Genomic DNA, 25,594 nt, shown 5'->3' on the forward strand with positions numbered 1-25,594 from the left:
TCTGCCTCCACTCTGCCGGGTGTACGTCTGTCTGTCATTCCCCTTCCCCCTGGACAGGACGCCCCTAGGGGATGGGGCCAAAGCCAGGAGCCCTCTGAGGAGGAGTGGCTGAGCTGGGGACAGACGCTAAGTCCCCTGAGTGGACATCCCTGGGCGGTGAAAATGGTTCAGCGCAGCCAAGTGCAGGCCCTTAGCTAGGCAGCCCCGAGACGCTGTCCATAACCAGTCTGGCAGGAAGGAGGGCAATCCGCCGGCCCATCTGTATGGGGTGCTACATTTCTCAATCTAATTATCAAAACAGCTTTGCAAGGCAGATACAATCAATTCCACTTTATAGATGTAGACAGCAAGAATCAGAGAGGTTGAGTGGTTTGTCACATAGCTAGTGTTTGGCAGAGGTTGGGTTCAAACCCACTGCTGTTTAACTTTTTCTACTCAGTAGAACCGAATACGGTTTTTCCCTTTTTTTTTTCTCCTCAGATCCCATGGTTTCCAAGGTTTTTCTTGGTTTTTCCTGATCCTCCATCAGCCCTCCTCCCCAAACCTGCAGCTCCCCACGCTCAACTGGATGCCCTAGAAACCTGAGAGGGCTCCCAGCCCCCTTCCTTAGGAGAGCTCTGTTCAGGTACAGCGAGTGCTGAGGGCTTCCCCCGGCCGGCAAGTCCTAGGTCCACTGCCTGACCCAAACCCCTCGCATTATTCTTTCAGCCATTTGGTGCTCCTGGCTACGGGGAGGCGCTGAGCCACACTCGGGCCCCAGCTGGCCTTCCAGCAGCCCTGATTACCCTGTGGCCCCCTCCCTACCTGTCCCTGCACACAGCTGGGGTAGTCTGTGGTGTGGAAACCTCCTAATTAACCAATAGATCAGCCTCAATGGTTGCGGAGCCACTCACTTCCTCCCCCACCGTAAGCCAATAACGTTTATTAGCTTCCGGCTGAGTCCTGAGACCTTCGGCTTCCGCGTCTCTCCAGCACACCTCCCGGCTGCTGGGCACCCTGGGAAGGCCCTCCCTGACAGTGGGCAGCTGCTGAGACCTCATCACTGCCTGCCACCTGCCACAGACCCAGGGGTCAGGACGGCAGTCGTCCTTCTCAGGGGGAGGTTGAGACGCAGCTGGGGAGCGACTGCTGCAAGGGCGCAGCACAGGGGCTGACACCTGGTCCTGTGCTCTTTCTCCCACGTCTCTGCCAAGATGTCCCCGGCTGACTCAGGCTGCAGCAGTGGGAGTGTTTCCTGGAGGGCAGGGGGTGTGATGCTGCCGCTTCTGCAGCCCCCATTGTGGCCTCTGTCTCCCTGAGGCCATCACTCACACCTCGCCTGGCTCATCCGTGCCTCGTACCAGTACCAACCCCAGCAGGCAAGGGATATTATCTCTGTTTTCAGAAGTGAAAACCAAGGCTCAAGGAGATGAGGTACTTGACCAAAGCCAAGTGGCAAATTCGAGACAGAGCCAGGATTCTAACTGGGCGAGAGGGATGGCTCTCAGGGCAGCCCAGGCAGCACTGGAAGAACATCTAAGAGCATCTGACAAGGTCTGCTACACAACAGTGGTGAGTGCCTGCAAAATACAAGTGGGGAACAAAATCTCCTGGGGTTGGCTTATGCTGGGGTCACCTCTGTGCGCATGGACAGGTGACCGACTGGGAACAGCCTACCTCTAGGATGGGCAGGAGACACTCGCCCAGCTGGGGAGTGGCAGATCCAGTGCCTGAACCTGCGTGAAACCCCAGGCCCAGGGGAGGGGTCGGTCAGTGGAAGCCCTCCACACACAGTGGCCTGGCAGAGGGACATTCATACAGCCCAGGCCCTTGGCTGGACCCCAAGGCCTCCTGCTTCTGAAGGGGTCTCTCTGGCCCATCGGAACCAGATAAAGAAGCCCAGACACCCCGACTAATGGAGGGCAGTACAGCCTGCCCAGGGTAGGCACACGGCCGGTGTTTGATACATGAGGACAGAGGTGCCAGGGAAGGAAAGACGTGACCCTCTCCTTTCTTCTTTCCTTTATCCCTGAAACGTTTGAGCGCCTGCCCTAAGCTACCCCTGAGAGGAAGCCAGAGACAGCGTGAATTTGGCCTGGTCTCTGCCTTCTGGGAGCTCTCAGTCTAGCCGGAGAGCCAAATACCAAAAGAAGAAAGGATAGCACTGTGTTATGGGGCCATAAGGGAAAAGTACACACAGTTTGAAAGGGCCCAGAGGAGGAAACTCCTGCCTTCCTGGGCGATCGAAGCAGGAGTCCCAGAGGAGACGACATTTAATGTGCATCTTCCTGGGAAGAGGTGGGAAGGGCCTGCCAGGCGGAGCAACAGCCTGTGCCAAGGCAGCACAGGTGGGAGCAGTGAGCGGGCTTGCGCAGCTGAAGCAGGGCGGGGTGGGGCCTGGGGAGCCCGGGAGGGTGGGTGCAGTGAGATCACGTGTGTCTCCTAGGCTAGCTGGGGGCAGGAACTTCATCCTTCAGGCAGGCAGTGATGCCATTGAGGGTTTTCAGGAGGGTAGGTGCCCTAGGGTTGCTGTGTACAGGCTGGGTTGGAGGTGCCAGGTGGGCAGCAAGGAGCCCAATCCAGAGGCTGCTCTGTGAACCCTGGGCCAGGAAAGCTTCCACCAAGGGCCGGGCCTAGGACTAGATTAGTTTTGCCGTGGCTTTGGCAGGAAGATTGATGGCCTGCTGCTGGGCTTGGGCTCGGCCCCTGAGGTTCCTGGGTCTGCTTCAGGGGGCTCATGAAATGCTTGGAAGAGCAGCAGATGGTTGTAATCCTTTGGTGGAGAGAGCCGAGTCCTGCAGGGCCGGAGGCAGGCAATGGGGGCCGGGGTAGAGGCTGAGCGAGCCCTGGCTGCTGCCTCATGGAGAATCCACCTGACCTGAGCCTCCTGCAGGGTCTCAGGCCGGGCTCAGGAAGCCTGGAGGTCCCAGGGAGGAGCTCCTCTTAGTTGGGGGAGATTTGAATTCTGCAGCCCTCTCACCCTCCTGTTTGTGCAGACCTCTTAGGGATGGGCCTGCAACATTCATGTCTGAATACCTACTGAGTACAGAGTTCTCCTGCAGGAAAGAAAGACAGAAGCACAGGGGATTGTGGGAGCCCAGAGGAGGGCCCTAACGAGCTTGGGGAGGCAGAGAAGACTTCCTGGAGGAGCTGATGCCCAAGCCAAGTCCTGAAGTGGGAGTTAGGACAGATGGGGAAAGGAGGATGGGAGAATACACACACAGGCCACCCGGGGTCCTCTACCTGCAGTCTGGCACGGCACGAGGAGCCGAGGGCCTGGGACAGGGTACGCGGGAGCCCCAGCAGGAAGTGAGGTGGGAGAGGTGGGGGGGTGGGCAGCCGCAAAGGATTCTGTAAATCCTGTCTGAAACCGAGACTGTACCTTGTCCTGAGGGCGATGGGGAGCCACGAAAAGGTTTTAAGCAAAAGATTGACCTGATCAGATGTACTCTTTAGGGAACTCTTTCTGGCTGCAAGGCAGGCTTTTCCCGGGGAGGGAAAGCAGAATGAGACTGGGGGCAGGGAGACCAGTTAGGAGGCTGGTGTGAGAATCCAGAGAGATGAAGACATCCAAGGCTCCGGCAGTGGGTGGGGAGACGTGGACAGACGGGACAAACCCATACGAGGTGCAGCTGTCGGGACTAAGTGGTGATTAACTGTCATGGGCTAAGCGGTGTCCCAGATGACACCCAGCCTCTGGCTTGGGCTCCTGGGGGTGGCAGTGGGGGTGATGCGGGCAGAGGTCTGGGACGGGAGATGCTGAGCTCAGTTGGAACGCGTTGCGACCAGGGGCCTGGGGACACGGCGGGGGTGTCCGCGGGGCGGCGGTGCACTGGGCACCTGCTGTATCTCAGGCCTTGCACTTGCCTCTGGAAGTTGTGTCTCATCTGCCTCAGAGTTTTGAAGATGGAGAAACTGAGGCTCAGAGAGATTAAGTAACCTGCCCAAGATCACACAGCTAGCCTCAAACAGCTGGGGTCTAAATCAGGTTGGTCCGATTTCAGTTCCACGGTCTTTAGGGAGGAGAAGGGGCAGGTTGGAGTCTTTTGAAGGGGAGGGAGGAACCTGAACATGCAAAGGTGACCTCCACCCACAGCCATCCGCCCTGTGTAGCAAGCGTGGCCCAGGGTGAAACTCAGCCCCGGGGAGGGTGGGCGAGCTGCGGCCCCCGGTACAGCCACGTTATCCAGCACCTCTCCCTGCCTCGGGCCGACGGGAACGGCACCAGCTATCAACTTCGAGCTGTGAACCTGGGGACATAAATACCAATTAACCACCCCGAGGTTTCCTATTAATGAACATCAGTCCTCAGCGCTGATGCAGGGCTCATTTGTGAGTCGCCAGCTGGATCCAAGACGGCATGAGGCCAGAGGGACAGGCTGTGCAGGGGTGGAATTGTTTCTGGCTTAAGAGGACAAGATTGATTTATTGAGGCGTCTGCTTGCTGCCACCTTGCTTCAGAGGCCTGGGCTCTGTGTAGGGGTGAGACTGAAGCAGGAGGAAGGGGGTGAGGAGGGGATGAGGGGCCAGGGGTGTCAGCCTGGAGTTCCTGGGGGTGCTTCGGACGGCTGTGGCGCTGGGGAGGGTGCCGGACTGGGCATCTGGTGGACCTGCCAGGTCAACTCAGAGAGGTGACGTGGTGCACGGGCTGTGAGTCACATCGTTGGGTTTGAATCCTGGCTCCTGCACTTCGTAGCTGACCTGTCTGTTCCTCAGGACCCGTAGAACTGAGCCATCTGAGCCAGGCTGCGTTCTAGGCACACTGCCTCGGGCTGCTCCCTGGTGCTGCCAGCTATATGCGAGGTTTCAAGGGCTCTCCCGGGCGGACCCTTGCCTCCACCAAAAACCCTCACAATCTGGGAATTCCCTGGCCGCCCAGTGGTTAGGACTCCAAGTATCCACTGCCAGGGGCCCGGGTTCGATCCCTGGTCGGGGAACTAAGATCCTACAAGCCACGTGGTGTGGCCAAAAAAAAAACCACCAACCCCTCACAATCCAACTGGGGAGGCGCGACTCACTGTCTCCGCCCCACTGGGCATGCTGACGGCCAAGTGCTTCTATAACACGTGCCGTCCTCTCCAACCTTCAAAGCGGGAGAGTCACCAGGCTGGCGTGGACCAGTCACAGAGACAAGGGACCACTCCGGCCCCTGGTCTGGGGCTTCAGGTAAGACTCCTTTGCTTCCCTGAGCCTGTTTCCTCAACTGTAAAGGGAACTGATCATATCTCCTTGCAGGCACCGAGGTCTCGGAGTTAGCTTGGGAGCCAGCATCAGGGGGTCTGGGCTAATTCACTTTGGGCCCTATTGCTGGGGGGAGCCAGGGACTTCGTTGGGATTATCCAGGCATCAGTCAGTCCAGCTTCCTGACCTCCTAACCCTGCCCTGGGCTCAGCGTCTGAAGCGATCTGGGGAGCTGGTGGGCTTTTGCCTGGAGCCCGTGGTGCCTGCTCTGGGTAAGGCTGCCTCTGATCTCCAGGGTGGAGGTGACAGCTTGCCTCACCTGCTGTCACCAGGGCACATCTTCAGACCTCAGGATCTCCGCAGCCTGGTCTCACCCCTCTCTCTGGCCAGCCCCTCACGCTCCCGGGCCCTGCATTTTTCCAGGCCATCTCCCGGCCCCAAAGCCAGCTTGTGCCTGTGCATCCGCCAGGCCTGGCTCATGCCGCTCCCAGCTCTCCCACCACCTCGGAAGGCCTGCAATAGTTTGGGCAGCCACCAAAGATCAGCAGAGACCATTCCAGACCCAGCTCAGTCCCGTCACCTCATACTGTCCTCTCTCTCCTCCGGGTGGCCTGGTGCAGGCCTTGTCCACCGAGCACACTGTGCAACGTGCTCGGCGAGGAAAGGGCCCGCCCCTCCCTGCACAGGGACAGAGACATTCACTCAGGAAGGTCCATCGGTTTCTACTGTGTCTCAGGAGCACTGGGGACGTTGGCACTTTGGGACCCTTGGCAGAGATTCCTGGGCTGGGCTGGGTCCTGCGCTGCTGTCTGACCCCAAGCGAGTTACTCTCTGCCTGAGCCTCAATCTTCTGCATCTATAGAATAGTGGGAGCAAGGGCACTGGCTACCCCTTTGGCTGCAAACGCTAAATCAAAGGGCTTGTGTAAAGGGCCTGCTGGCACACAGTAGGAGCTCAGCAAATGTTGTCGCCCTCAGTTTTAGGAAACTCTGCTTCTGAGAAAGCTCTAATTTCAGGCGTGGTGGAAACAGCATGAGCTTTGGGGGTGGGTCCAGGGTCTAGCCCAGCTGCCTGGTTGGGTCACCCTGGCAAACCTGCATTTTCTCACCCGTCCAAAGCACCAGCAAGGCCGGTTATCTCACAGCATGGTTGGGAGAAGTTGTGAACATCTCCCAGGCATTACCACCGTCTGCCATGGGCAAAGGCAGGGATTTTAGTTTGCTTTTCTTGTTCCCTGTTGTATTCCTACCTGGAACATTGCCCAGCACATGGCAAGTGCTTGATAGGTATTTCCAACGTGAATGAAATGGGAGGTATAAAGCAAAAGACCCTACCCAGCCGGGGAAATCAGCAAACAGGACTTCTTCTTACTGCCCCCCCAACCCCCTGGCCCCCTCCCTGCTCCCCCCACCAACTCGGTAGCTCCCAGAGCAGCTAGTAACAGAGCTAACTCCCGTGTGGGCAGTTCTGCATCCTGCTGTGTCCAGTTCTCCATCCTGCCCTGCTCAGCCCAGTCTGCTCAGGGCCAACTTGTGTGTTTTCTGACTCACCCTAATGTCAGGCTGACTTTAACTGGCTGGATCTTCAGAGAGATTTGGGATTGCAGGAAAAATCTTGGCCACAAAAGGATCGAGGCAGATTGGCTAGCTGCCTGGCCGTCTGGCAAGTGTCTGATGGCTGGCCCCAAAGCCACCTTCATCTGTCAAGCCTTTTGTTCACTGTCTGTAGGCCAGGGTGGGGCTCATAATGGCCCCCTCGCTTGCCCCAGTGGGCATCCTCCTAGTTCCATGGCTACAGGGCCAGGGACGGGTGGGCGGGGCACCACAGGGATAGAGGATGCTGCAGGGAGGCGCCCCACTTGCCAGGTGGGGATGGCTTGGTCCAGGCCAAGGACTTGTTAGGGGTTAGCCCGTGAGTCTCCGAGGCAGGTTAGTTATCTTAGAAATGCGCAGTCATCTCAGGGCAATTTCACAGTCTCAGCACGCCCCACCTCCTCAGCTCTGCCAATAGAAAGCAGGCTGCCCTAGGGGATAACGGGTCCCAGAAGTGCCCAGGCAGTCCCCAGGATGCCCTGGGCAGGCCTCTCACCTATCTGCTCCCAAAGTTCTGCAGCAAGAGATCCTAACCTCTTCTGAATGTGGGCCCTGCTCAGAATAAAAGCTATAGACCCTTTTATCAGTACCTGCGTACTCTTCCCACAAAATCTTGCATCGTTTCAGGGGGTTCATACCTCTCTAATGGCCCACTAATTGAACCCCTTAGACCTGAGGTTGAGAAACCTTGCCTCAAGGCTCTTTAGGGTGATCAGCCCCGGAGGTGTGCTGGAGGGAGGCCCAGAGAAGCAAGCTCATGGAGTTTGAGGTCCCTTCCCTCCCATCCTGCTTCTCCTCTGCCCCGGGATCTTCCCTGCTCAGCCCCACCCCTGGGGCCAGGGCCAAAGCGGGGCTGTGTCCAGGCACAGGCCCCAGCAGAGCCCCCAGAGGGCAAGCTCTAGCGTGCCCCCTGGGCCTGAGGGGGCAGGCTCACCTGCGGGGGTTAATCGCGTGGGCAGGAAGGAAGGGAGAAAGGCCGCCCCGCCCACCCGCCTGTCCCACTCACAGGTCGCTCCTCACCTTCCTCTGGCACACGGCCAGCCCGCAGCCACCCTGCTCACGGCAGCAGCAGCTTGTGTTGCATGGACACACTTTACTGCTTCCTCTGCCCTCCTCTATCCCCAGTCTTGGGGAGGGTACCGTCCCCAACCCTGGCCACCTGGTGGGGCTTGCAGCCTCCCCTCTCCCAGGGTCCTGGAGGCAGCCCCGGGCCTGCACCTCAGCCCCACAGAGAGACCCTTTTTTTCCTTAGGGTCTAGGGAACAGCTGGGTCCCATGAGTTCAGTTCAGGTCTGATCGAGCTGGGATTTGGGAGACAAGCTCCCCTCCTCTGAAAAGCAGCCAGGATGCCAACTGGGTGAGAGGGAAGGTGGGGCAGAGCCAGAGCAGACAGGGACTGCCGATCTGGAAACAGTCTGTCTTTACTCTGCAGTAGAATGGTTCCTGGGAGAGGGCTGGGCACAGCAGGCCCTCCCTTCAGGCTTCCTGCTGTGGCAGATCCCTTCCAGGAGGGGGCGCCGCCTTTGGCGTGTTGGAGTCCCAAGGGGAATAATGTCTGCTCCTGTCGGGGCAGAAGTGGCAGGGGGTGGCGGGGTGGGGCTTCTTTGCAATGAGTTTTTGGGCCTTCAAACAACACAAATTTATTCTCTTATGGTTCTGGCAGTCAGAATCTGAGATCTCTCTGGGCTAAAGTCAAGGTGTCGGCAGGCCGGCCCCTTCTGGAAGCTCTGAAGGGAGAATCCATTTCCTCGCCTTTTCCAGCTTCTGGAGGCCGCCTGCATTCCTTGGCTTGTGACCCCTTCCTCGAGTTACTCCGATTTCTTGCTTCCGTCACCACATCTCCTGCTTCCTCTCTGAGCTCCTGCTTCCCTCTAATAAGGATCCGTGTGATTATATCAGGCCCGCCTGGATAATCCAGGACAGTCGCCTTGTCTAAAGACCCTTAATTTAATAACATCTGCAAAGTCCCTTTTGTCATTTAAGGTAATGTTCACAGGTTCCTGGGATTAGTACATGGCCATCCTGGGGGACACTCCTCCACCTACTACAACTAGGCTGCAGAATGGCGACCCCCTCCTGGTGTTTCAATGATTGGGAGAAAAAAGGCTGGGGATTCCCTGCTTTGGGTTCAGCCGGGCCCTTCCTAACCTTGTATTTCTAAGGTCTAGGCTTCACCAACCCCCTCCTTCCAACCAGAGAAACTCACTGCCATGTCTCCTTGAAAGTCCGGTGACAAGCCTAAATCTAAGTGCTGGTGAGAGGTGCGGGGCCAGCCCAGAAGCCCTCTAGGCCAGAGGGTGCCCGCCCTAAGCCAAACCCTGCTGGCCACAACGAGCCCACGGTTGGAGACAGAGAAGGGTCTGGGGCCTGCCGAGGGTGCCAGGGAGGCCATGGGACGAGTGAGGCCTGCTAGGATAGCGCGTCGGCCAGAGCTGAGTGAGGCGTGGCTGCGGCGCCGTGGGAGCCGAAGGAAGACGCTGTGGGCTGTGGTCCCGGCCTCCAGGGACGATGGAGACCGCGGCTGGGAGTGGCGCTGAGGTCAGTGAGGGAGCATCTCTGCCTCGCAGCAGCTGGGGGCGAGGGCCTCGGCAGACAAAGTCCCAGGCACTGGGCTTTTCCTTTGTAATGAGAGGGCAGTGGGGCGGGGGAGAGCGGCGGAGCGGGAGGGCAGGGAGCCTCTCTTGCTACCTCTTCTCCATGTTCTGCATCTGCAAACTGAGGGAGGTGAAGCTGGCCAGCAGGTCGGTCACTTCATCCACCTGCGGGATGAAACCGAGGCTCTGTTATGGGGTGCCCCCGGGTCCCCCCAGCAGCACCACAGGCATGGAGGGCAGACACTGTCTCTCCCCGCAGGGCATGTGGTGGCTTCACCATGACTAGGGAGCTGCTGTCTGAGGCTGAATCCTTGCTGCCAGGTGGTCTCAGACCGCCCCAGAGAGAAGGGCCCGGGAAGCTTCAAAGGAAGTGGACAGAGGCTCTGAGGTCCACAGTGGGCGACAGGCCTGCAGCCACGCCTTTCTCCTGCGTCAGAGCAGGGGTGGGCTGGCCCTGAGGCTCCGGCCAGGGCCTGGGTCTGGACCTGCAGCTGCGGCTCACCTGCTCTTTGGTGCTTGTCATCTGGAGGCGGGTGCAGAGGTCATCCAGCCGCTCCCGCTGCTCGTGCCGCCCCAGGCGCTCCAGGTACTCCCTCAGCATCTGGATGATCTGAAACCGGAGGGTGGGCTGAGGGTGTGCTGGGAGGCACAGAGCGGCCTGATGCTGCTGCCGAGGGGCACAGTGGAACAGGTGCCAGCTGGGGTCCGCGTGAAGCCACCCAGGAGCCCTGGTGCTGAAGGCGGGCGTGTCTGTGGTTCGGGCAGCACCTGCCCAGGGTTTGCTCGGGGCCGCAGCTCAGCTGAGGGGGGCGCTCACCTGCTTCACCTCCAGCCGCACGGCCTCCAGGCACTGGGAGTGGCCTTCCTGCAGGATGTTGAGCTTCGACTTGGCCAGGTGCAGGGGCGTGCGGCCCGCTCGGTCCAGGGCATCTACCCGGGCCCCTGTGGGCAGGCAGAGGTGAGCATGCTGGGGGTGAGGGGGAGAGAGGAGGGAGAAGGGGAGGAGACCACTCACCTCCTCGCAGCAGTGTGGTGATGACAGGGACGTGGTTGGTGCAGGCCGCTGAGGGAGAAGAACAGGGACTGAGAGTCCAGGACCACTGGGGCTTGGCCTGGGTGCCCACCAGAGGAGCAGGACTGTCTCTGAGGGTCCCGATGCCAGGTCACGCCCCCTGAGAAGGCATCCCCAAGGCAGCAACTGGGAGGGACTCGGTGATCAAATCCGACTCCCTCCCTGTACAGCTGGGGAAACTGAGGCTTGGAGACGGGACCTGCCTCACCGTGAGCCACAGTGTGAGTCAGCCGCAAGGCGGGAACCTCCCCTAACAGAGCTGCTGCTGAGTCAGCTCAGGTTGTAAAATCAACTCTGCTCAGGGCACAGCCAACTGGTGATGGATGGGGACAGCCACGGGACACAGTCCGAGGGGAGTGTGGCCCTGGGGGCTCAGGCTCCCCCCAGATGACAGCAGAGCCTGCTGGGAGCCTGCAGGACCCCAGGCTCTCCATCAGAGGAGCCTGTCTGTGCTGCAGAGAAGGGTGTCTCGGCAGCTCGCCAGGCACTTACCCAGGTGCAGTGGTGTGTTCCCCAGCCCGTCTCGCTGATTGGGGTCGGCTCCATGGTCCAGAAGCAGCTGCACTGGAAACAGGAAAACCCAAGAGGAGCTGTTGGGGGCTTCTATGAGCAGCACCCTAACCCCACCCGTGACCTAGCTAAAGAGGCTCGCTCAAAGTGGGGGACACTGAAAGCTCACACAGTCCCCCACGCTGTTTCATCCACTCACTCACTGGCTCATTCGCCCCTAAGGCTCATGTGCAGGACTCTAGGGCCAGGAACTGAGGATTCTGGGAGGGCCCCCTGGCCTATGCAGGCATTACGGGACTGAGACTCTAGGGGTTAAAGGAAGTTCTTCCAATAGCAGTGGCTGCTAGTGAAGGCTCTCAGGGCATTTTCTGCTCCTTCCACAGCCAAGCACCATAGTGGGAATTAGGCCAATAGAAGATGCTGAGCACCCCCTCCTCACGAGTCTCTACGTCACATCAGGGGCGGGCTGTGGTATCACCAGGGCTCACCAGTTACCCAGATGGATGTGCAGGCAGACTAACTCACATGAGGAGGCCAATCTGAGCCTCACAACATATACAGAAACTAATTCAGGAGGGACCATGACCTAAATGTGAAAGCTATAACAGTCAGGCCTGTAGAAGAGAACAGGAGAATATCTTCACAACCTTGGGACAGGCAAAGATTTCCTAAACAGGTCACAAAAATACTAACCGTAAAAAAGAAAAGATTGATAAATTGGAATCATTAAAATTAAGAACTTGTGGGACTTTCCTAGTGGCGCAGTGGATAAGAATCCGCCTGCCAATGCAGGGCACACAGGTTCGATCCCTGGTGCAGAAGATTCCACATGCCGTGGAGCAACTAAGCCTGTGCACCACAACTACTGAGCCTGCGAGCCACTACTACTGAAGCCCGCGCTCCTAGAGCCTGTGCTCCGCAGCAAGAGAAACCACCGCAATGAAAAGCCTGCGCACCGCAACAAAGAGTAGCCCCCGCTCGCCACAACTAGAGAAAGCCCGTGTGCAGCAATGAAGACCCAACGCAGCCAAATATAAATAAATAAATAAAAATAAATAAAATTAAAATTAAGAACTTGTGTTCATCAAATGAGAACATTCAGAGAACAAACAGGCAAGCTGAGAAAGTCATTTATATTTAATAAATGATTTATGTCCAGAATATATGAAGAATTTCTACAAATCAATAAGAAAAAGATAGGCAACTTGTTAAAAATAATGGACAAGAGACTTGAACAGATACTCCACAAAAGAGGATACAAAAATGGCCAATAAATACCTGAAGATGTGCTCAACATTACTGACCATCAGAGAAACGCAAGTTAAACCACAAGGAGATACCACTATACTAGAAGGGCTAAAATTTAAAAGAGATAATACCAAGCATTGCCAAGGATGTGGGAAAATGTGGAACTCTCTCACAGTGCTGGTGGGAGTGTATATGGGTAGAACCATCTTTGGGAAAAGTTCGGTAGTACACGCTAGCTAAACATGTGTGTACCCCAGTGACCCAACAATTCTAACACAGATAAGTGCTTATATCCATCAGGTCACATGTACAAAAATGTTCCTAGCAGCTTTGCTCCTCCTAATAGTCCAGACCTGGAAAAAACACAAATGCCCATCAATAGCAGAACAGGTGAACCGTGGTCCGTCACGCGATGAAACATCAGCCAGCAATGAGAGCAAAGAACTACCATTACTCACAACCTTCAGGGATGAGTCTCAAGAATATACTTCCTTTTCTTGTATTTTGGCCGCGCAGCATGTGGGATCCTAGTTCCCCGACTAGGGACAGAACCCTCCCCCATGCATTGGAAGCGCAGAGACTTAACCACTGGACTACCAGGGAAGTCCCTCAAGGATACAATTTTGAGTGAAAGAATTCAAGATACAAAAGAGTGCATATTCTGTGCTTCCATTTATGTGAAATTGAAAAACAGGCAAAACTAATCTATGGTGATCAAGGTCCACGCAGGGGTAAGGACTGGAAGGGGCATGAGGCAGGCTGCTGGGTGCTGAAAATATTCTATATTTTGATCCAGGAGGCGGTTACAGCAGTGTATACACACAGAAAGCTCACTGTTTATAAGTTATACCACGTCCAAAAAAAACTTATAAAAAAGGGGGGGCTGTCCCGCTGCTGCCCTTAGCACTGAGTAAATGCTGCCTGAACGTCTTGAAGGACTGGTCCGACCTCAGAGGCAATCATATTCTTTCCCCTGGTGGACCCCTGGCCCGGTCTGGCAGTGCCAGTTCCACAGGCTAAAGGAGTGAGAGGGGCTGGGTCTTCCTTATATCCAGCACCCGGCTGAGCAGACAGCAGATCCTCCCCCAGCCCCTCTGAAGTGATGCTACTCGCCCAGCCTCCCTCCCTCCCCCTCCCCCTCCCCAGGACTCACCAATCTGGTCATTGCCGTTGCAGGAGGCAAAGTGTAGGGCTGTGCGGCCCTTGTCGTCAGCTGCACAGGGATCCGCGCCATCTTCCAGCAGCTGCTGCACTGACACCACGAAGACAGAGGGAGCAAGTGGAGAGAGTGGCAGTGTTAGCCAGGCTGCAGCCCCAGGGGATAGATGGGGATGCTCAGGGGCCCTTCCAGGCAAGGCATTGACAATGTTTGGGAGAGCCAGTCCCTCCTAGATGCTGGCCCCACGGGCACTGCCATGACAAGGGACTTGTTCTCCTGAGGGCACAACTGAGGGCCCGTATTCTGGGTGCTCAAACTACGTGTCTAGGGATAAAACATCATAGAAGAATCTCGGCCCTCAGGGTCAGAAATTTGGGAGCCGTGGAAGTCCCCGGCGTAGACTCGGGCCCCGCCCCTCTCCCTGCATCTGGCTGCACATCCATTCCAGCTGGACACAGCCGAGCGAGCTGTGGGCTGATTCTTACTTTGCTCCCAGGAGGCAGCCCTTTAGAGTGGACGGAGCACAGGCTCTGCCACACAGACCAAGTCCCAGGCTAAACTAAGCAAAAAGGAAAGGAGTTCATTGCCAACAGCACGGGGCAGTGGGAAGGCCTAGATTTAGGCCCCCATTCACCAGCGAATGGGAGGAATCTCTGCCCTGCTAACCTCCAGAGTTGCTGTAATGAGAATAATGGATGAGCAATTCCTTCCTTGAAAAGTACAAAGCCATTATAAAATGTGAGGCATTGTGCATTACACGTCCACGTCAACTGAAAGGCAGAACTTACCGCCAAACATCATTCAGAGCAAGAAACAAAATGCTCTAGTAAGCCCCCAGCAAAGCTCTCAAGGACTTGAGTCCTTCCAAATGAAATCCAGGTATCTCCTGCTTTGTGAATCTCTCTCATCTCCTCAAGCTGAGTGAGCTGCCCCCTCTCCTGCATCCCCATAGTGCCCTGTTCATCCTGCTACTCTCATATTCATATGCTGTGCTCTTTTAGAGTAACTACGACTGTAGACAGAGCACCAGCCAGGTGTCAGGTACCTGACTGCCAAACCCCTCAACCACTCAGCACAGTATCACATCCATGGTACAGATCAGGAGACAGACTCCAGCCCAAGCCAACAGGAGGCCAAGCTGGGATAGGAACCCAGGTTTCTCTGGCTCGAGAACTTACACCTCTCCAACTAAATACAGGACTTCAGTTTCCTCGGGTTTTTTTTTTTTTTAGAAGTGGTGTTGCTTTATACTCTTCTTCTCCAACTATTCTGTAGGTTTTTTGTTTTGTTTCTTAATATCTTGGACCAAGATATGACTTGCCCTGCTCCATGAATGTTGCTGACTGACTGAATAAATGAATGAATGAAGGTGGTGGGAAAGGGTTATGAGAGTGGAGGAGAAGAAGCTTCCAGTCACCTCTGTGTTCATCACCAAACGAGGGCCAGTATCCAAGAGATAGAGCAAAGCTAAAATAGTCAGTTCCAGTTCTGTGATTTGTGCAGCTACAGTCTTTATGGAAAGCACTTCAGCAACATCTATCAGAAGCCATCAAGATGGGCGTATCCTTTGAGGTAACAACCCCATTCCTGGGAAATTATCTTAAAAATGAAAAGCCAGTGTGCAAACATGTGACTGACTAAATAACTCTTGCTTTGTCCCTCTGAAGGCATCATGTGCGTCCACTACAAATTGTGGTTATAACTGAGGCATGGAATTGCAAGGTGATTTCTACTTTTTACTTTATAAGCTTCAAAAAAATTGTACAGCTACATATTCATTCTATAAATAGGAAAGAATAACGCTTCCGTTTTGAAAAGACAAATGGTTATGAAGACTATGAAAAATGTTTATGATACACAAAACATTATGCGGGCTACAAAATTGTGTATACAGCACAGTTTGCAAGCCCTTCAAGAAACTTCCTCTGTATAGGAAAAAGGACAGGAAGGATATTCACCAAAATATTAACAGAGATTCCTTTGCTGACATTAAGGATGTTTTTCATGAAGATTTTTCTAATTTTCAAAACATTTTAAATGCACATATTATTTTCACATTTAAAGTCTTTTAAATGATTATGAATTCACAGAAAGGCACTTACGATTTAACGATAGCAGGGTATAAACTTTACATCCACGGTAATTGCTAACCTATACCAAAAAAACCAACAAACATGCAGAGCAAGATTAAACAAAATGCTAACCATACAGGAAAAGGAATGAAGAGGCCAATCTACAGCCACTTTCGCTGTCAGAGTCCTGCAAGGGCCTGGTAAATCTAAGAGCCACTTAGATTTGAAGATGGGTGTGTCACAGACTCTGAATGGAAAATTACAGCATTTCCACCAAAATAATAAAACCATCATGTGGACACCTGATTCAAGATAAACTAGATGTGGAACTTCCCTGGTGGCGCAAAGGCTAAGAATCCGCCTGCCAATGCAGGGGACACGGGTTCAAGCCCTGGACCAGGAAGATCCCACATGCTGCGGAGCAACTAAGCCCGTGTGCCACAACTAGTGAGACTACGCTCCAGAGCCCACGTGCCACAACTACTGAAGCCCACATGCCTAGGGCCTGTGCTCCACAACAAAGAGAAGCCACCACAATGAGAAGCCCTCGCACCACAACAAAGAGCAGCCCCTGCTCACCACAGCTAGAGAAAGCCCGTGCACAGCAACAAAGACCCAACGCAGCCAAAAATAAATTAAAAAAAAAAAAGATAAACTAGAATATAGCCAGTATTTTATAATAACTATAAATGGAGTATAACCTGTAAAAATTGTGAATCTCTATACTGTACACTTGTAACTTATATAATATTGTACATCAACTATACTTCAATTTAAAAAAGAGAGAGGGATTTCCCTGGTGGTCCAGTAGTTAAGAATCTGCCTTCCGATGCAGGGTACGTGGGTTCGATCCCTGGTCAGGGAACTAAGATCCCACATGCCACAGGGCAACTAACCCGAGCGCCACAACTACTGAGCTCACGCGCCTCAACTAGAGAGCCTGCAGGCCGCAACCTACAGAGCCCATGTGCCGTAACCTACAGAGTCCATGTGCTCTGGAACCCGTGCGCCACAACTACAGAGCCCACGTGCCCTGGAGCTTGCATGCCACGACTAGAGAAGAGAAAACCCACACGTTACAACTAGAGAGAAGCCCATGCGTCGCAACAAAAGATCCCACATGCCTCAACTAAGACCCAACGCGGCCGGAAAAAAAAAAAAAAAAACTAATTAATAAATCTTTAAGTAAATAAATGTGAGAAAGAAAATAAAAGAAAATAAACCCATTTAAAAAAAAAAGATAAACTAGACTTTCTGTGAAACGGAGGTATAATTAAAATATTCTCTGGCCACACACTCAAGATATTAAAAAGAGAACACATCATCTTTCCTTGAAAAGCTATATAGGTTGCTACCCAAATATTCCACAATATTAAAGTTCATGGAAAAGAGATAAAAGTGGAGAGCGCTGGAAACCCCTCCAGTTTCCAGGCCTGCTCACTATGCTCTGCCAGGGATAAGGGACCCACTCTAGGCCTGTGTTTTAACGCCCAGCTCCCTGAGGGGAACGACCTTCTCTCCACGCCTGCTATAAACGGGCTCTTATCCCTCGGCTGACTTTGAAGATGAAGGTAGAAAACTACGAGCCAAGGAATGCGGGCGGCCTCAGAAGGTGGAAAAGGCAGGGAAACAGATCTCCCTTGAGCCTCCAGAAAGAAATACAGACACTTTGATTTCAGCCTGGTGAGACCTGTGTTAGACTTCCGACCTATAGAACTGTCTGATGATAAACTTGTGTTGTTTTACATTATCTTTGTGGTAATTTGTTACAGCGGCCAAAGAAAACCCATATACCACTTTCCCCTGATTCACAGAAAGAATTGTCAGTGGATACAATTAAAATTTTTTTCCTATAGCTTGTCTTGTAGCTTTGATGCTGCTACTGCCCTGTCAGCTAGCAAATGGTGAAGAGCAACAACAAAAAACAAAGTGGTGTCCTGCTAGGAGCCTCTCCCATGCCTTTCAGATGTTCTGTCAACTAAAGTTTGAGAACCACTGATCCAACTACCACAAGCCCTCAGGGAGCAGTTGAAGGTGGTGGCTCTCCTGGCACTTCAAATTGACTGTTCCTTCCCATTAACCACAAGTTCCAAAAAGCTCCTACTCTGCGGCTGGGTGCCAGGGATACAAAAGCAGACATGGTCCCCACCACCATGGAGCCCACAGGATGATAAACACTATGACATCAGGAAGTACAGGGTGACAGGGAAGCATGGGAAGAGTGAGCATCTGAGCCAGACTTGTCATCTGCAAGATGACTGCAGTTATACAATAAGTACAGCGAGCCTGGTCCTAGGGGTGAGCCAGCAGAATTCAAGCACTGTCTTCCCAGATGTTGGTTACCTGGATTCTTCCTTCCCCGACCAGACCGGGGAGCTGGACTCACTCTGCACACTCACCTGTTTCCACATCGTTGGCATTGGCTGAGTCCCTCAGCCTCTTCAGAGCTGTGAAGACAGTAAGAGTGCCAGTTAAAAAAAAAAAACAAACCAGCAATGGCCATGATGAAGCAAAAAGTGATGGCTTCCTAGCTACCCACCACTCAGCCACAATGGCATCTAAAGAGAAAGAGAGGGCTTCCCCGGTGGCGCAGAGGTTGAGAGTCCGCCTGCCGATGCAGGGAACAAGGGTTCGTGCCCCGGTCCAGGAAGATCCCACATGCTGTGGAGCGGCTGGGCCCGTGAGCCATGGCCATTGAGCCTGCGCGTCTGGACCCTGTGCTCCACAGGGGGAGAGGCCACAACAGTGAGACGCCCGCGTACAGCAAAAAAAAAAAAAAAAAAAAGAGAAAGAGAGGGGCCAGGATACAAGTGACACTACCCCGGGAACCAGGAGAAACCTGAAAGGTGACACAGCTAGTGCAAAAGCCACATTTTGTAGCAAATCCTCCAAGGCCTTTGGAGGCAGGTCTTGGCTCTGCCGCTTGTCGGAGCTGGGTGACCGTGAACAAGTTAGTTAACCCCCTGGGCCTCAGGTCTATCACCTGCAAAACAAGGTTGAGCTCTTTCCTGACAGGCCTGAGTTGTTGCAAAGACCAAATGAGGTGATTTACACGGAAGCGCTCTGTGAGCTGGTTACACAGATAATCTTATATCCTCTTTCAAAACAGACCACTCCCAAATGACTTACTTAAATTTGATGATTCCTATGGAGAAACTTTTTTCTCCACAATGACACTACCTGTATATTAGAGGCTAATAGAAAGCAATGCCTTTATCATCAGAGAAATGGACAAAAATTGCAATTCATATATATAACGATTCCTTACATTCATATAGCACTTTCAAATTTTCATTTAATCTTCATAACACCACTAAGATACAAGTAGGTATTAAAGGGCCCCTAAAAGTCCCCATTCTTAAAACTTTCAGGGTTTCCATGGCATCCATAAAATGTAAAAGACAATATGGTAGAAGTACCAGAGCAGGAGTTCTAATACCAGCATAGCCAATTTCTAGCTATGTGACTTGGAGCAAGACAATTTCTCTGAACCTCAGTTTCACCTTCAGTAAAATGGGAACAGTATCTGGATCTCAGTGAGTTATGACGAGGATCAGAAATGATCAGAAACCACCCAACAGTGTTTGGCACACAACAAAGGCAGAATAATAACTATATATTCCTTACCTTACTTAATAACTCTGGCAACATCCCTGTGAAGCATACCATACCCATTCTACAGATGAGAAAACTAAAGCTGAAAGGTTCTACAGTTTGCCTAAGACCTAAATGAGATAGAAAAGTCCAATTCAGGTCTGTGCACTTAAAGAAGTAAGTTGGTAGGACTTGGCTCTGATATCATAATATTCTCCAGTATCCCATTTATTATCTACAAATAAACACCTGGAGTCAGGAAAAGTTTCTATTCAAGAACTACCAAATGTGAAAAGCCACCGGGACTGGTTCTGAGCGGGAAGACTACTTTTTTTACACTCATGGTCCTTAGCAGCTATAATTCTACTATTGGTACTGAAAGTGGACTCAGGGGTCACTCCAGGTCCGTAACTCAGACGTCGGAGGACACCATCCTGAACGGGCTGGGGAGATCAGGGCCCGATTCTCAGCCGAGGGCCAGCCCCGCCTCCCGCCGCGCTCCTCACCGTGCACCTCCTTGCCCGTGGGCCCGAGCCGGCGGTGGGGCCTGGCGGCGCGCCTCAGCCGTCCGGAGGGGATCTTACAGAGCAGCTCATCGCGGGGCTCCGCCTCCTGCTGCCACAGGACGTGAAGGTAGCGTAGCGGGGACTGGGCCCCGCCGGCCGCTCGGCCCGGGAGCCCCGCGCCGCCGCCCAGCGCAGACCCGAAGTCGGCGAAGGAGAAAAGGCCCTCGGGGCCCGTCAACGGCTCTGGCGCCACCGCGCACTCGCCATCCGAGCTCGAGCGGCCAGAGCGCGACTCTTCGTCCGCGCCCCCGGCGGCGGCTGCCATGGCAACGGCTCCGTGCTGGCCTGGCCGCGGGAGCCTCGTGCTTGTGGGACCGACCGACCCGCTTCCCTCCGCCCTAAGGCTCGCTGTCAGAGGACAAGCGGGCGGGCCTGGCCTGCAACCACGGCAACCGAACGGGGGGCGGGCTCGGGCCGCAAGCGGGGCAGTTCCGGACCAATGAAAACCCTTCCAGCCTAAACCCCACCCCCCTACAGCCAAACGGGAGTGGTACGGGCCGAAGAACCTGGTTCGCTGCAGCGTGACTGACGGATATAAGAACCAATCATAAATTTGAGATGCCCAAGTCTTCGCCGTACGTCCCTAAGCGGAGCCAATAAAACAGCGGAGTTTAAGACACTTTTTTTCTTCCCATTTCTCCCATCGGATCAAGGGAAAGATAACTGGCAGATGCCCTAGCCAGTCATGTTAAGATGATTTGCAGCCAATCACAAAGGAAAGTGAAGAAGGCAAAGGAAAGGGATTGAGAGATAAGAAAATGTGTAAATCAATGACCGTTAAAAAAAAAAAACAAACAACACAGAACTTCCCACAAATACAGAATGTAAGTAGGAAAGTGAGAATATGTTAAAATGTGGGGCTAGCAACACGAACTGTGGAGTGATAGTTCCTAAATGCGATAGATCCCGTTCGTTCTCTCGGTAACTCTGGGGTTGATCACTGATTTACAAAGAATTCTATAATTCAACACCAGAGCGACCGACGCTTGAGTCCGAGAGCCAGTCACTGACCCAGGTAATTCTCTGTGCTAGGTCCTGGACGCAGAATCAGACTCTGTGCCTTCTGAGACGCTCAGGTGGGATGGGAGAAGTCAGAGCCGGAAGCGGAAGTGTACCGCAAACAGCTGATGATGAGCTTAGCAACCACTCCCAGGTGCACTGTTTTGTAGAATTTTCACAACCCTGAATCCCACAAACACTTGTATAAAGTGAGCAAGGAGGACCATCCCTATTTTATAGACGAGGAGCTGAAACCAGAGAGATCACGGACTTGTTCATGGAGGCCCAGCTCTCTTGAGAGGAAGGCTGTGTCCAGGAAAAAGTTGTTCCTTGTCATTCAACGCAGTGAAAATATAATCTTGGGCTTCCCTGGTGGCGCAGTGGTTAAGAATTCGCCTGCCAATCCAGGGGACACAGGTTGGAGCCCTGGTCCGGGAAGATCCCACATGCCGCAGAGCAACTAAGCCCGTGCGCCACAACTACTGAGCCGGCGCTCTGGAGCCCGCGAGCAGCAACTACTGAAGCTCTTGCGCCTGGAGCCGGTGCTCCGCAGCAAGAGAAGCCACCGCAATGAGAAGCCCGCGCACCTCCACGAATAGTAGCCCCCCGCTCGCCACAACTAGAGAAAACCCTGCGCAGCAGCGAAGACCCAACTCAGCCAAAAATAAATAAAGAAAATTAGAAAAACAAAAAGAAAATGTAATCTTTCTCTGACAGTTGAAAAACACTTTCAGATTTTGCAGTGTTCTCAGAACACCACTATGAGGTTTATCATTGTAATGTATGGAGAAAAATGTTTATTTGAACTCTCCTCCTCTGCCCGATGCGGGAGAAGGACATATGCCAACTCCACTTGTAGCTAGAAGGAAACCGAGGAAAGAAATAAACATTGAGCGCGTACCATTTACCAACTGCTTGATATGTATTTTACCATTTAGTTCTCCTTCACAAGAGTCTTAGCAGGTAGATATTATTATACCCACTTTGCAGATTAGGAAATTGTAGTCCCTAGATGTCATATGAATTGTCCAGGGGTACGGGACTAGAAATTTGGAGGACTGGGATTTGAACCCAGAAAAGTCTTCTCTTTCCATCACGCTGATCTCTTTAATGAAGAGCCTACTGGAAATCTGCCTCCAGAAAATTTAAGTGACATCTGGATATGTATACCTCACTCCTGCTGAATGTACCCTGAAATAACTTTATTATTCATTTCTCCTCTTTTTCCATGTAATAACCTCCAAAATAGTCGTCATCCCTCCAGTCCCTCTGTGAAGAACCAAAGGTGTACTTGCTGTCTAAAGTACAATTCTCTTCACATCTCTAGGATCTGCTCGCCCACTGAGCTCAGGCTAAAGTCCAAACCTTTTATCCTAGCAGTCAAGACCCTTGATGATTCTGACCCAGTTGTCTTTGCAATCAGTGTCTTTCTCCTACCAGTGGGTCTTCAAACCATCTGGTCTACAAAGATGTTTGCATTGTCAGAAATCTTTTAATTTAAACAGGATCCCTAAACATCTAGGGGTGGCTGTTACTTCTAATTTTTAAATCAACTTTGTTGAAGTACATAGCCCAACCCTCTGTGTGTTGCAAGAACCACTTGTTATTTTGGACTGGAAGAACGGGATGTGGGTTGAATGTGGACCCAGTTAGCCTCACCAGCAGGATTTTAGACTGGAACTTGGGTGTATGAAGTTGTATTCCCTCAGAATGCCTGGCTCAGCAACTGGCACCAGCATGTTGTAGCTATTTGACTGACTGACTGACTGATTAAATGAATGAATGAGTAAAAATAGTAGCCCAGTGGTTAAGACCATGAGTTTTGTTGGTTTGTTTTAATATATTTATTTATTTATTTTTGGCTGAGTTGGGTCCTCGTTCCTGCGCGTGGGCTTTTCTCTGGTTGTGGCAAGTGGGGGCTACTCTTCATTGTGGTGCGTGGGCTTCAGTAGTTGTGGCTCGTGGGCTCTAGAATGGAGGCTCAGTAGTTGTGGCTCGCAGGCTTTGTTGCTCTGTGGCATGTGGGATCTTCCCGGACCAGGGCTCAACCACTCTGCCACCAGGGAAGCCTCAGACCACCAGTTTTGAAGCCACAAATGAGTGGGTTTATAGCTTTGAGCAAGTGAATTTCCTTTGCTTATCTTCGGTTTCCTTATCCATAAAATGAAGGTAAGAGTACTACCTATATCGGACATCCCTGGTAGCGCAGTGGTTAAGAATCCGCCTGCCAAGGCAGGGGACATGGGTTCGAGCCCTGGTCCGGGAAGATCCCATGTGCCGTGGAGCGACTAAGCCTGTGCGCCACAACTACTGAAGCCTGCGCGCCTAAAGCCCGTGCTCCGCAACAAGAGAAGCCACCGCAAGAAGTTTACGCACTGCAACGAACAGTAGCCCCCGCTTGCCGCAACTAGAGAAAGCCAGTGCGCAGCAACAAAGACCCAATGCAGCCAAAAATAAATAAATACATAAATAAATAAAAGAGTAGTACCTATATCATGTGGTTATCACAAGGACTAAATAATATAATGTGAGTAAAGCACCTAGTACAGAGCTGGGTACAGAATTAGGGCTCAAAATATGGTAGCTATTGTTCTTATTATAAAAAGTTTAGATGCAGGCTAGGGCCCATGCAAATCCTACGCAACTGTGGGCACATAACACTGGCATGAACTTGACCTAAGGGTGCTGCAAGCATGCATACACAAGTCATTTATGTTTGGTCAATCAGCAAATAGAACATGAAGCACTTAACAGGAGACAGAGAAAGTACCTGTAATGTTGCTTTGGGGGAAAAGCTTCTGCCTGGGAATCCAAGAACTTGTGTTCTAAGTCCTACTCTGCTGTGACTCACCTCATGATTTGGGGGCAACTGTTTCCTTTTTTTGGGCTTCAATCTTCCCATCAGAAGGTTTTGTTCTAGGTCAGCTACTGACACTGGCTCAGGCTGGCTTAGGCTTTCCTTTTATTCTTTCCCTCATCCTGTTGGCCTACACAGTATTTTATTTTTTTGCTTTTGTTTTATATTTTATTTCTTTGTATCAACAGGGGCACAAGAGAAAAGATCAAAAAGCAGGTTGTCCCTGCTGTCTCAATGCCACCAGCCGCTTCCTTCCCGTGGCTTCAGATGTGATAAAGAAAGCTGTGGCTTTCTGTAGGTTCATTCACAGTCCTTTTTTTTTTTTTCCAAAATACCACAAATGTACTTTATTTCTTCCCATTCACCTAAAGCAAGTTAATTAATTAATCAAAATAATCAGTGAATTTTCTTTTTTTAATGCCCAAATCACAGTTTATTATGTTTTTTTTAAAAAATATCTTTATTGGAGTATAATTGCTTTACAATGTTGTGTTAGTTTCTGCTTTATAACAAAGTGAATCAGCTATACATATACATATATCCCCATCTCTCCTCCCTCTTGGCATCTCCCTCCCGCCCTCCCTATCCCACCCCTCTAGATGGTCACAAAGCATCTAGCTGACCTCCCTGTGTTATGCAGCAGCTTCCCAGTAGCCATCCATTTTACCTTTGGTAGTTTATGTATGTCTGCTACTCTCTCACTTCGTCCCAGCTTCCCCTCCTCCCCACCCTCCGCCCTCCCACCCAGCCCCGTGCCCTCAAGTCCGTTCTCTATGTCTGCGTCTTTATTCCTGCCCTGCCACGAGGTTCATCAGAAACATTTTTTTAGATTCCATGTATGCTACACAATATTTAAGAGCAATTTGAACTAGTTGCCAACATATAAAAATTGAGAGCTTTAACATAAAACTTTTGATTTCCAGATTCTCTTAAAAATGAGAAGAGGGAATTCCCTGGTGGTCCAGTGGTTAGGACTATGCACTTTCACTGCCGAGGGCTGGGGTTCAGTCCCTGGTGGGGAACTAAGATGCCCCAAGCCGCGCAGTATGGCCGAAAAAAATAAAAAAGAGACAGAAGACATGGCAATACAGGACTAGTTGGCTGGAGCTGCACAGCAACTCTCCTCTTGAGATGGGGCGTGCTGCAGTCCCCACCACTCTCCACTCTCTGTTACCTCCACATTGAGGCCTAAATACAATTGCCATTTATCCTCATACTTTTCATACTTGTGATGTTGTTTTTCTTTTTTTTCTTCGCGCCACACGGCTTGTGGGATCTTAGTTCCCCGACCAGGGATCGAACCCACGCCCCCTGCAGTGGAAGCTCGGAGTTGTAACCACTGGACCGCCAGGGAATTCCCAGTGACGTTGTTTTTCTTAAATGGAGTTAACAGGAAATTAAAATATCGCTTGTCTTTATCAAATGTGGAGTAATGAAAACTAGTGTGGAGGAAAATTATTTAGTGTCTAAAAACATGACATACAGTGATTATGTGACTTCTTAATGTCATGCTAGAGTATTTCTAATAAACCCACATAAGGGACATCTGACTCTCTGGGGAAGTTTAACTTTGACTAACAATTGACTAGGACTCAGTGATGTCTTATAAATGTAAAGTTAGAAGTTAGCTTTTAGGAAACTGATAAAGTGCAATAATTTTTGTATGTCCAATGGAGAAGATAACCCCAAAGGTTATGGTTTTATTATTTTGTAGGGCAGGAAACAGAGTTGGATCTAATTTAGTAATTGTATTTCATCATTCCTTTGCCCATTAACTATTCTCAAATTCTTTTCAAGCCAGCTCTGTCATACTGTTGTTTCCTTTATTAATGATTAAATAAGCTCACTATTGGTAGGAGAATTTACGTTTTTAATCTCTTAGTGGCATTAATCTTTTGTCTATTGTGTAACTTCCAAAATTTTTTGGTTAGTAATTTGTTGTTAATTTTACTTATAGTTTTTTAAATAAATTTATTTATTTATGGCTGCATTGGGTCTTCATTGCTGTGCACGGGCTTTCTTTTTGCAGCAAGTGGGGGCTACTCTTCGTTGTGGTGCATGGGCTTCTCACTGTGGTGGCTTCTCTTGTTGTGGAGCACGGGCTCTAGGCGCACAGGCTTCAGTAGTTGTGGCACGTGGGCTCAGTAGTTGTGGCTTGCGGGCTCTAGAGC

The 25,594-nt window shown here is 51.8% G+C and overlaps 1 protein-coding gene across 1 annotated transcript; it reads right to left on the minus strand.

The window, feature by feature from the left end:
* Window positions 1-8,376: 8,376 nt before the first annotated feature.
* ANKRD54 (ankyrin repeat domain 54) lies at window positions 8,377-19,910 on the minus strand. The gene is made up of 8 exons (XM_060025636.1): window positions 19,508-19,910; window positions 17,807-17,854; window positions 13,330-13,428; window positions 10,911-10,982; window positions 10,362-10,409; window positions 10,164-10,288; window positions 9,849-9,956; window positions 8,377-9,511 (listed from the first exon to the last, which is right to left on the minus strand). The coding sequence occupies exons 1-8, from the start codon at window positions 19,830-19,832 to the stop codon at window positions 9,437-9,439; spliced, it is 900 nt and encodes a 299-aa protein (XP_059881619.1). The 5' UTR covers window positions 19,833-19,910; the 3' UTR covers window positions 8,377-9,436.
* Between the last annotated feature and the right edge of the window lie 5,684 nt (window positions 19,911-25,594).

Source organism: Delphinus delphis, chromosome 11 (genome assembly GCF_949987515.2).
Source record: "Delphinus delphis chromosome 11, mDelDel1.2, whole genome shotgun sequence".
NCBI lineage: Eukaryota > Metazoa > Chordata > Mammalia > Artiodactyla > Delphinidae > Delphinus > Delphinus delphis.

Excerpts from the sequence above, each read along its gene's own strand:
- ANKRD54 (XM_060025636.1), bottom strand. The coding sequence starts at position 19,832 with ATGGCAGCCGCCGCCGGGGGCGCGGACGAAGAGTCGCGCTCTGGCCGC. Across the intron at positions 10,410-10,910 it reads GAACACACCACTGCACCTGG|CGGCCTGCACCAACCACGTC; the intron begins GTAAGTGCCTGG and ends CTTCTCCCTCAG. Across the intron at positions 9,512-9,848 it reads TGACAAGCACCAAAGAGCAG|GTGGATGAAGTGACCGACCT; the intron begins GTGAGCCGCAGC and ends TTCATCCCGCAG.